Below are 12,114 nucleotides of genomic sequence, written 5' to 3' on the forward strand. Positions count from 1 at the left end.
AGCAAGTCAATTCAGAAATTAGATGATTGGACAAAAATATATAGGTTTTTAGACTAATTACCAAACATATAATTACACTATAATTACTATGTAGCTACGCGAACATGTGACCTTATTATGTCTTTTAAGGATAACATAATTGCATATATAATGCCCCAATAAATTATTGTAACTCCCTAGAATAATCTCATATATGATTTGTGTTAATTATAATAGCTCCTAATACATCCCTAAATGTAGTTACACGTGTTACGTGTTGGTATAAGTAATGCTGCGGAAACTAATATACCACCCTTTTCCGCCCTAATACTAGGTAAATTACCAAGATTTGTATGCATAGATACTTAGACAAGTTATAAACTACTACATTAGTACTCATGAAGATATTATCAAGCCATTTTAATGTTATAACTCCCCTTTTTATAGTTCCCTATATTTGATATTTGATGCCAATCTATTTCCCATGAACTAAGCATGTTTAATACCTTTAGAAGCAACTTTATGGCTGCCTTTTCGAGAGTATTATACGTAAGGTAGACGATAGTTTCACTAGATGTACACCAGAATCAGGGGAGGAGATGATGGTGTAACATATCAGATTATACATAAGCTAATAGTTTGGCCCGATATTCATGACCTACCTAGGTGAATGTTAGACTCTATTATGCGCAATTGGAAAGTGAGGAATTTGCTAAGGATTATTTTTGAACTATATATTTGATTTTTGAAGGGTGATCAATTGGTAATCCTTCAATAGTTGTAGCATCGAAAATATATGCTTTTAAAAACTGAAGCCAACAAAATCAAGAAAGGAAAATCACTGAGAGAAATAGTTGTAACAATGAGAAAAAAATCCCAATAGAAATAGATAATAACGAGATAAAAGAGAGAGACGATAATGGAGATGTGCAGAAAGAAAGACGAAGAGAGAAGGAATTGTGAACATTTTATAGAAAAAAGGTGACAAGGCAAAATATTTTAGTGATTTTGATTCCAAAATTACTTGGCAAAAACTTGTGATTATTTTCCAATGTGGTGGCAATATTTGCGATTGACAAATACGCTTGAAAGTAGTTTGTTTGAGCAACTAAAGGTGTCTAGATGAAAATTCACAGTAGAGCAGGGGGCAGGAATAGAATTTTCTGCAACTACAGGTGTCTGTTTGCCTATTCTACCATAAATTTATGCAAAATGGGCCTGCTGATAATTGGGTTGTAGCGGTCATTTAATAGCCCAGGTTCTCTAATCTATCTCACCAAGCCCAACGTATATAGCCCTATATTTATCACTTATATAGCACTGAACGAACTCTCCATTCGTCACTCGAACGGCGCTTACAAACCCTAATTTGGGTTTTCTCCTACAGGTATCTCTTCTTCTCTCCCACTAACACAGTCACCATTTCGAGGGCCTTAAACTTTAACCTAGAGATTACTGTTACAAAAGTTCTGTTTGGCTGCCCAAAAAACCCGTGAAAATATCGCTAATTTCTAGCTGAAATACTGATTTTTTTTTTATCTTATTTGATTGACACCAGTGAATTTAGAAGGCAAAAGAGAAGTGCTTGAGCTATGAGGTAATTTTTACTCTTATTTGCTGGCTTCTTAATATATTGTTATTAATAACATTTGTAAAATAGTTATTTTTTGTTTTTATTGTTTGGTCTTGTTGAGTATATGCGTTAAATTAGTTGCATTTTAATTTTGGAACAGTAAGCTTCAGAGTGAAGCCCTAAGAGAAGCAATCTCTGTAATTAAGAATGATTGCAATGAGAAGAAGAGGAAGTTCACAGAGACAATTGAGCTCCAGATTGGGCTTAAGAACTATGATCCCCAAAAGGACAAGCGTTTCAGTGGATCTGTGAAACTGCCTCACATTCCTCGTCCTAAGATGAAGATTTGTATGCTCGGAGATGCTCAGCACGTTGAGGAGGTAATCCTCCTTTTTGCGTTAGTTAATGGCTACACTTGAGCTTCATTTGATTCTTGTTTACCTCATAAAGTATTTGCTAACTAAAGCTTGGTATTTAAATGGAAAAGGGTAGAGTGGTGGACACATTTTCCACCGAGTTCTCGCTTATAAAAATAAAGTAGTTGAAAGTGCATATGCTACTGCTGAGTGGATTTCCATTGCTGCCCTTAATATCATTATTTTAATTGTCAATTATTTAACAATGTGTATATGTAGTTATTACTTGGAAAATTATATTGAGAATGAATTGATTGTATTATTGTCAATTGACATATTTTGTATAATACATTTATGCATTGCTGAATGTGTGTCTGGAGCAGTATGAGTTGAAAATTCAAAATTTCATGCACGGTTCTGTAATTGCTATGGGCACTATGATGTTATCATCATAGTGTATATGTAGTTATTACTTGGAAAATTATATTGAGAATGAATTGATTGTATTATTGTCAATTGACATATTTTGTATAATACATTTATGCATTGCTGAATGTGTGTCTGGAGCAGTATGAGTTGAAAATTCAAAATTTCATGCACGGTTCTGTAATTGCTATGGGCACTATGATGTTATCATCAATGATGATTGCCTAACAGTTCAAGAGCAGTTAAAAAGAGTGGAATCACAGTCAAAATGTGTTTTTCACAGGTTGGAAAATATTTTGTGCTTTGTTTATTAGTTTGTCTTTCTACCTTTGTTTCTATGTGTTCTCTTCTAGTCTGTGATGCGTTTCTTGTGTATAAAATGCAATTGCATGATTTGATCATGACTCAAATAGTGTGGTAACTTGGCTAAAAGATGTAATGGCGCCAGAAGTCCCATTAGTTGCAAGGGTAAATCTGCAAATTATGTGTGAATGCCGATTAGTAGGATGTTTAATTTTTAGCTTTATGATGTTGATCTTGTGTTGTTGCATTTGATGGTAAATTTTCTGGGTACTAATTATAGAAAATTATACACGCTACTGTTAGGTGAATTGTACTTGAACCATTAGTTTTTTTAGGGAGATAATCACAATTTGCCATTGCCACACGTGTTTGCAGGCTGAAAAGATCGGGTTGGAGTACATGGATGTGGAAAGCCTCAAGAAGCTTAACAAGAACAAGAAGCTAGTTAAGAAGCTTGCCAAGAAGTACCATGCTTTCTTGGCTTCAGAATCTGTCATCAAGCAGATTCCTCGTCTCTTGGGTCCCGGTCTGAACAAGGCTGGCAAGTACTTTAACTCTCTTAATTTTGTTCTTTCTTGAGGTGGTTTGCTCTTGATTAAGCCCCCATTTAAGGTCTCTTAACTGGCTCCTTGTGAATGCAGGTAAATTTCCTAGCCTTGTTTCCCACCAGGAGTCACTCGAGTCTAAGGTTAACGAAACCAAGGCCACAATCAAGTTCCAATTGAAGAAAGTGCTTTGCATGGGTGTTGCTGTTGGCAATCTTGACATGGAGGAGAAACAAATCTTCCAGAATGTGCAAATGAGTGTGAATTTCCTTGTGTCATTGCTAAAGAAAAATTGGCAAAACGTAAGTCCATCTGGCATATCTCAGTTTAGGCATCTGCTTTTTCCTTTGAATTATTGTTTGAGACAGAATGCTGTGTTTTCTTTTATTGACCTGGTTTAATTGTTATCACAACAGGTGAGGTGTTTGTACTTGAAGAGCACAATGGGGAAGACACAGCGTGTCTTTTAAGATAATTGTCTCGTTGTTGCAACTATTTGGGCATTCTGCTTGTAAGAGATACTAATGAAAATTTTGGATAGTTGTCATCCTGGATAATGGTTTTATTGTAATATCATTATAGGGATCGTTTTGCCAGACATTTTTATTTTAAAAGATGTTAGCACTGTTCTTTATTCTCTTATTTTTATCAACTATGATTTCCTTTGCATGATGATCTCTATTCATTATGTTTAGTAGTACATTTCTTTTGTCCAGTTTCTTCTTATCCATCCCCATGCAATGCCTTCCCTCATCTCCTCGTTCATGGTTTTTGAATTTGGTTTATTATTTCTTAGAAAGCCAATTAGCAGAGCAAGAGCGTCTCATAAACAATGACGAATACTTGCATTGAAGGTTGGCAATATTTGTGAATTAGCGATTCTCCGTGCCTTTCATTCATCTTGTTTTGACTATGGCCTCGAACAGGTCGCTACTTTTCTTCCCTTTTCTTCCATGCCCCATGCTCATCCTATTTTTGCTGAAATTACTACAACTAATCACTATTTGAAAAAATAGTCTCTCTTTTCCATTGTTAAAGACGGTTACCAACTATTTTATTGCTGGAGCCTCCTAATCTACCTATGATAGTTGTACCTATGGTAAGACTAGTGTTCGTGGTGCTAGATTCTTGTAATATTGTATTTTTTCAACACGCTGAGGTCTATCTGTTTTAATATGTGAAAATTTGTGATTGAAAACACCCCTGTTGTATAATCCAAACCAAAAGTGCATCTTCATTTTAATGTATCTAACACGAAACATCCTTAATCTTTTTAAAAATTAACAACTACTATTATATTTCAAAGTGGAGTTCATGTTAAAAACAGGCGGAGCAACTTAACAAATCACACAAGACTTCTATCCAAACCGTGGGCCTTTTTCTTCCCAAAAGTTATATGAGTACGTGTGACTGTATTTCCGATTCAGCTAATTTTCAGATTGTTCACAATTCATAGCTCAATAGTTTTCTGGCTGTGCAGTTTGGTTCGACAGTTAAGTCTGCAGTACCTCTTTTTTTTTTATTGTGCATAAATGCTGTTTCACTCTTTAATTTTTCAGGAGGAGGCCAGTGTATGATCTGTTTACGAGTTTCTGTTCGTTTTTAGCTTTTGACGGGAATTTAACTTTTTGCCAAATGTGCTAAAATTTCGAAACACTAAGGATCTTTCTTGTTAGTCTAGAGTCTACGTTTGACTATAGATTCCCATATTTGTTTTGAAAAATCTGATTTTGGTGAAATTTGGTTTGAAGATGAAATTGTGTTTGGACATCAATTTTCAAAACATATTTTCCAAATTTATTTTAGAAAAATATGAAGTATGACTTATACCCACAAGTTCTAAAAATTATGGCAAATACCCAACAATATCATTATCAATAACATTCATTATATTATCGCAAACCATAGTCTTGAACATAAATAGATTTGATACAACATTATTACAAAATAATAAATGGTGGGCTCTTTTATAAAATACAAAAGTTTGGGGCAATAAAAAAATATAATAGTGATATTTTGGCTGGCCCAAAACCAGCTATTGGGATTTGGAATTTTGCCAAAATGTAGGTAAAATCTATGGCCAAACATGTGTTTGCCAAATAAAACCCAAATTTATTTTGGCAAAATCTATGGTTAAACTAGTCCTAAGATTGCAAACTTTAACAATAAATGGTTTATAACCAGTAAAGTTTCCTCGTTTCGGATTGCTGGTTCTCCATTTCATCCCATACTAGCACCTCCTCCCTCCAAGGAAAAGGGGGGAAAAGTAGAAGAAAAGCGAGTTGTTCCCTTTCTTCTTGAAGTATGCTTAGGTGGCATAAATCTTGTTCTTGAGTGAGTAAATTAATCACGCGGTCAAATAGTTTAAACCCCCGAGCCTTAGATTGGTCAACATATATCAAAGAGTTGTAGTCCATTTCACTGGTAATTTTAAACATAATGTTCGATTGCAAAACTTTTAGACCCTTAGCCTAGTAGGTTGTATCTTTAAAATGATTCCGGAACCCAATTGTGGTTCTTTTGGACTCAAAATACATAAATAGGTGGGGAAAAAAGATGACATTTTTATGTATAGCACCACAATACTTGGCGCTATACATAAGTTTTATATATAGCGCTTGGTATTTTGGTGCTATACTCCTTTTTCCTGGTCCCACCAACAATTCCTGACTTCAATAATTCAAAAGCATATAGTGCCAACTTTTTGAGCGCTATATATATAAAATTTCCGGCTAGCCATTTCCTATATAAAGAGGTTAGGATTGTATAGAAATTCATTCAAAATTTTTTTTAACTCTTGTTGAAACGTTTATTGTTGTTAAATTCTCCAACATTTTTTCATTATGTCTGAAGAGCGTAGAATAATAGTTTCAATATTGGGGGGGGGGGTGAGGTTGTGATGGAGAATAACTCCGTGGGCTACAGTTTACCTGCTCAGTGTCATGTTAAATTGCCACTTACAATAGAGTACGATAAATTGATATCGTTGTTATGCAAAAAAATGAGTGTGAGGAAACGTTCAGTGATACTTAAAGTAACTGGAAGATATCCGTATCGACGTTCAATTAAGATATCCGTATTCCGTTCAATTAAACGTTCAATTAATATCGACGATGATGAAACTTTGAATGATTTTCTGAGGACTCCGGACGAATGCCGGGAATTTCTTGTAATCACAATGTTGGAGATGTACGTGAAGGTTGAAGCCGTTCCAAAAAAAGAGGTTGTGCGTAGTAAAGATAACCCCCAGTCATCGGGTGGTTATTCTGGAGCAGTTTTTGCCGAACAGGTTCCGGATGAAAGAGTTTTCCTTGATTTAAACTTATCACCGCCGGCGAATGAGCAGCGAGAAAATAATTTATACACTGCTTTCCATAATTCACAAGACGAGTGGTAAACTTCAATTTTCATTTTTGTTAATTATGTATATTTTTGGCGTATTGAATTTGTATTAACGCTCATATATTTAATAGGGGGTACCGGCCAGATATGAATTTTACAAGTGGACCATCCGGTAGTCATCACCTAATTGAAAACGTCTATCATAGAATTTCATCAAATTACGACTTGTAAGTGAAGTGATATAGCCATATGGAAAGCATTTATTAATTCAGTAGCTTATATTTTTGTTGGTTGTGCAGTGAAAACGAGTAAGTTGAACCACCAGTACTCACTCAATTGACCGAAAACGACGTATTACATCGGGATCTGGCAGATGCACAGAGTGAGGAACAGAACAGTGATTACGATAACAATGCCGATGAATCCGGAGACGAGACACCCTTTTTCGTGAGGATGGTGATGAGCAGGATGAGGAGGAAGGACCTGATTTGAAGAGAGACCCCCTAGACGAAGAGTGTACGAGTCCGAAGTGCCGTTTCATTCAAGGGAGATTCCTTACATTGATAACTTGCCAACCGTGCCAGATGTGGAAGCTCTCACAAGGGATTTTGATGAAATCCGAACATCAATGTGGGATGAGTCTAGACCAACGGTGCTTGCAAAGGGGATGCTTTTCCTAATAAAGCGCGCTTAAGTAGGGCTTGTAAAATGAACAACATAAAAAAGTGTCGTGAGATGAAGGTATGAGAGTCAAGTTCGATGGTATACAAGGTTGTTTGTCGCAGGTGGTTTTGGCCATGTAATTGGATGTTGCGTGCGACCAAGAAGAAGACAAGTATGTGAAAAGTGGGTAAATACATTCCCACCCACACATGCGAAATGGACACATTCAACGGGAATCACTTCAACTTGGATATTGACTTGATTTCTCTTGTACTTATTCCGCACCTCGAAGCGTCCATAGGTATACAATCAAATAGTGCATTACATCAGTCCACCAGGAATATGGCCATACCATTACGAAAAGAAAGGCATTTCTCGGGCGCAAACGAACGTTTGAAATTGTGTACGGTAATTGGGATAAGTCATTTGCATCTCTGCCAAAGTTCATGGCCGCACTGCAGCACTTTAACCCCGGGACAGTTGTTGAATGGAAGCTTGAGCAGAGTTCGGGAACACCAGAATACATATTCAATTACGTGTTCTGGGCTTTTAAGCCAGCAATTGATGGTTTTTCGCATTGTCGGCCCGTAATATCCATAGACGGAACTCATGTCTATGGAAAGTAAGATATCAAGCTATTGATAGCCGTAGCAGTGGATGCTAATGGACAAATATTTCCTCTAGCTTTTGCTGTTTGTGCCAATGAAAGCATAGAGACGTGGCCTCTGTGTTTGAACCACCTGAAAGAGCACGTTGTCAAACACCGTTCAGGTATTTGTCTAATATCTGATCGGCACGGTGGTATATTAAGTTCTGTGGAGAACTTGCCTGCATGGCAAGAACCTTATGCATACCATACCACCGTTACTGCGTGAGGCACTTTAAGGCCAATTTTTAGAAGGCACATCCCAACAAGGATCTATATGATTTGATGTGGATGACAGCAACAGACCACCAACATCATAAATTTCGGAGGCATATGGATTCTATCAGGCAAGAAGACGAGGTAGCCTATCGTTGGTTAATACGACATGACCCTGAAAAGTGGACGTTGCATGCAGATGATGGCAGACGATGGGGAATTCTTACTAAAAATGTATCAGAGTCCTTCAATGGGTTATTGAAGTCGGCAAGAGGATTGCCCGTCACAGCCATGATGCGGATGTCGTTCAAGCAGATGGCGGAGAGGTTTGTTGAACGGTCTGCAGCTGCAACGGAATTGATGGAGAGGGGTGTTGAATTTATGCCAGTGCCGATGCAGAGATTTGAGAAATACAGACGGCGAGCACATTGACATTCATTTTTGCAGTATGATAAAGAAAGAGGTATTTTTGAAGTTCCCACCGCTATCCATAATAATCGGGGTAATAATGTACATACCCTAAATGAATCAGCAAGGTTATGCTCGTGTGGGAAATGGTTCATCTACCACATGCCTTGCTCACATTCCATCAAATGTTTTTAACGTGTTGGTTATGCGGAGACCAACTATGTTGATCAACAATATAGTGTTTCCAAGTACCTAAACACATATAGTGGTCAGTTGCAGCTAGTGGGTGTTGAGCATTATTGGCCTCCGAAACCATTTAAAATGGTGTATAACAAGTCCTATTTGCGTAAAAGATAAGTGCAGAAGAGAACGCGTATACGGAACCAAATGGATGTTAGTGATACTGTTTATGCGCGCAAATGTGGTATATGCTCGCAAACAGGACACGACCGTCGTAAATGTCCTTCAGCTTGTTTGGGTAGCAAAACTAATCAAGCTCGTGGTGAGTGTTCTTCTAATGTACCTAACTATCCATGAGTTGATGTTGTAATAATTTGATGTTATGTCTATGTTGCAAGATTTATGAAATAAAATTATACTTGTTAACTATGATTTGTACTTTCCCATTTTACCTATTTAAATAATAATTTAATAAAATTATCTGTATATTTATTATGTGTGTGTTGTCTTGTCGAACTGAAAAAGCTGACCAGCTAACATAAAGTTGTCTTGTCAACATCATGATATTTAACACGCAAAGTATAGCGCCATTAGATAGTACGTTATGTGTGTGTTGTCTTGTCGAACTGAAAAGCTGACCAGCTGACATAAAGTTGTCTTGTCAACATCATGATATTTAACACGCAAAGTATAACGCCATTAGATAGTACGTTATGTTTGTGTTGTCTTGTCGAACTGAAAAAGCTGACCAGCTCACATAAAGTTGTCTTGTCAACATCATGATATTTAACACGCAAAGTATAACGCCATTAGATAGTACGTTATGTGTGTGTTATCTTATCGAACTAAAAAAACTGACCAGCTGACATAAAGTTGTCTTGTCAACATCATGATATTTAACACGCAAAGTATAGCGCCATTAGATAGTACGTTATGTGTGTTGTCTTGTCGAACTGAAAAAGCTGACCAACTGACATAAAGTTGTCTTGTCAACATCATGATTTTTAACACGCAAAGTATAACGCCATTAGATAGTACGTTATGTGTGTGTTGTCTCGCCTATAAATAACGGGTTCATTGTAGTTATTTTGTGTGCTCAAAATTTACTAAAAGCAAATATTTTATTAAAAGTAAGGTTTTTTTTTACTAAAAGCAAACATTTCACAAATGGCTCAACCTCTTCGTCCATCAAAGTGCAACTATGGAAAAGCATGTTTGATGCAAAAGTGTTGGGACGATGGTGAAGTTGGACGCCGCTACTAGCACTGTATGAACCAGTTTTACAAGGTTCCCGGCGAACCTATTTGTGATTTTGAGGAATAGGTTGATGAACCATGTTATCAGGAATGTTACAGAGAACAACTGAAGTTTCTTCATAATATATGTTTAAGACAACAGGAACATGAAAAAGAAAGCAATAGAATTATTGCAGACTTGAGGGCGAACCTGAAGGAGGTGAGAGAAGAAAAATGGAAAACATAATGGAATTGTGAAGCACAAAAGAAACGTAAAAAAATATAAACTGGAACTTGCGGAGGTGAAGGCGAAACTGAAAGAGGTAGAAGAAGAAAAAGAACAACTGGAAGAACGATTTAAGTGGTTGGAGCAGAGAATAAATAACAACCGGGGCTAAACATTGGCATGTATGTGTTTAGTGTATTTTTCATATTTCATGTATTTTTATTATGTTAGCCTGCTATGTTTGTGTTTGTGCTTGTGTTTGTGCATAGTAATGTTTTCCTTATTTGTTGTACTAAATTTTATTTTAATTGAAGTAGAAGTTAAGTTTAAGTGCTTGTTTTGTACTAAATTTTATTTTAATTGAAGTGTAAGTTAAGTTTAAGTGCTTCTGTTGTACTAAATTTTATTTTAATTGAAGTGGAAGTTAAGTTTAAGTGCTTGTGTTGTACTAAATTTTATTTTAATTGAAGTGGAAGTTAAGTTTAAGTGCTTGTGTTGTTCTAAATTTTATTTTATGAAACTATCAAACAAATGGAGAACTAAAAAAAGTAATGGGTATATTCGATTAAATATTGTTGTTAATATATACAAAAATATTATTTACACCATGTCAATGTGTCCCGCATCCGATGTGTCTCAATGCAGCCGCTGGCCTGAGGCGCATCCCCTCCCGCCCGGGTACGCTATCAGGATCATCGTCATCAAGTCGTCTCCTTATAGCCGGATGCGATGCAGGATGACATGTATCGATGGTGCTGTCAGCTCCAGTAGAAGGCTACATAATAATATGAAACTTAGTGTAGAAAACTACATAACAATTCACAATAATTTATATTATCTTACCATCATCGTCTCTAGATCCTGAATGTAGTCATCTGTCACTATATCGCATGAAGCCTTAAAAAGGAAATTAATAAAGTTAAAGAAAATAAATAAGTTACAATTAAAACAAATTCAAATTCAATACTAATAAACTCATACCTGCACATGTGATGTGGAGCCATAACTCAGTCGGCGCCCACTATAAAAATCTCGGGTCGGTCGATCCTCAACAGTGGTAGACGGGCCTGGGAAGTATCTACCCCAATCCACTCCTTGAATATCCGAGCCCGTGATCAATAATTGACCTAATGGGGTCACTTGCGATGGCACTGGAGTGCGATAAATTCCAAGGTTGTAAGACGGCATGTCTATCTCATGCATGCCACCTGCCATATCAGCAGCAACATCATCAGCAGGAGCCTTAACGCCCCTTTGCTGAGGACCACCTCCTCTCCGCCCACGATCACTTCGTCCGACAGCACCAGCTCGTCGGGCACCACCAGCTCGTGGGATACCACGACCTCGATGGTACTGCGCTGGGTCCATATAATCAGCCTCGTGTGCCAAACGCTGATCCAATCGGGCTCACTGCAGTGTCTGGGCAGCCATATCCATGAATCGACGACTATACTCCTGCATGGCCATAGGATCGTGGACATAACTTTGTATCTGCTGCCCCATATGATAGACGGTATGCAATCCAATCGCTTGTACAAAGTAAAACATATAAACTACATATTTGGCACTAAATTACAAGTATATAACTAATAATAACAGAAAACATACCAGGGCCTCGTGTCTCCCAACGTATGGGACGTACCGACCATATGCCTGATGAACTGGGTTCCCGATAAAAAGTCGGGAAACAGTGCTGTACCATGCCATATAATGTTGAATAGGAAAGTGTTGCTGAGGTGGGGTCAAGTCCCCTCGCCTTTCCCAAGTACCCAACTGCTCGTTAAGCCATGCCATAAATGTGTCGTCCGCCCTGGACCGATCATCCCTCTCATAATGTAAAGCATACCATGCAGGCGGAGTCGGTATAGGCTACGACAGGCCAAACTGACGAAATACCCGCTCGGAGGCATGGTGCTCGACAATATCGATGCATATGAGCGGGACAGAAGCCCTCCAAATATGTCGGCCGAACGTGCAATACGCTGGCAGGGTACCCTATCACCTCATCGCTGTACG

General features: G+C 37.5%; 1 protein-coding gene and 1 non-coding gene across 2 annotated transcripts; both read left to right on the top strand.

Moving 5' to 3' along the window:
- The first annotated feature begins 1,290 nt into the window (after positions 1–1,290).
- LOC104242487 (large ribosomal subunit protein uL1z) lies at positions 1,291–3,851 on the top strand. The gene is made up of 6 exons (XM_009797540.2): positions 1,291–1,366; positions 1,538–1,576; positions 1,713–1,932; positions 3,013–3,178; positions 3,279–3,484; positions 3,599–3,851. The coding sequence occupies exons 2-6, from the start codon at positions 1,572–1,574 to the stop codon at positions 3,650–3,652; spliced, it is 651 nt and encodes a 216-aa protein (XP_009795842.1). The 5' UTR covers positions 1,291–1,366; positions 1,538–1,571; the 3' UTR covers positions 3,653–3,851.
- Positions 3,852–3,992: 141 nt separating this feature from the next.
- Positions 3,993–4,119, top strand: LOC138882487 (small nucleolar RNA snoR86). The gene has a single exon (XR_011404089.1). It is a non-coding gene; the product is annotated as a small nucleolar RNA snoR86 (small nucleolar RNA).
- Positions 4,120–12,114: the final 7,995 nt, after the last annotated feature.

This window comes from Nicotiana sylvestris, chromosome 11 (assembly GCF_000393655.2).
Source record: "Nicotiana sylvestris chromosome 11, ASM39365v2, whole genome shotgun sequence".
NCBI classification, from domain to species: Eukaryota; Viridiplantae; Streptophyta; class Magnoliopsida; order Solanales; family Solanaceae; genus Nicotiana; species Nicotiana sylvestris.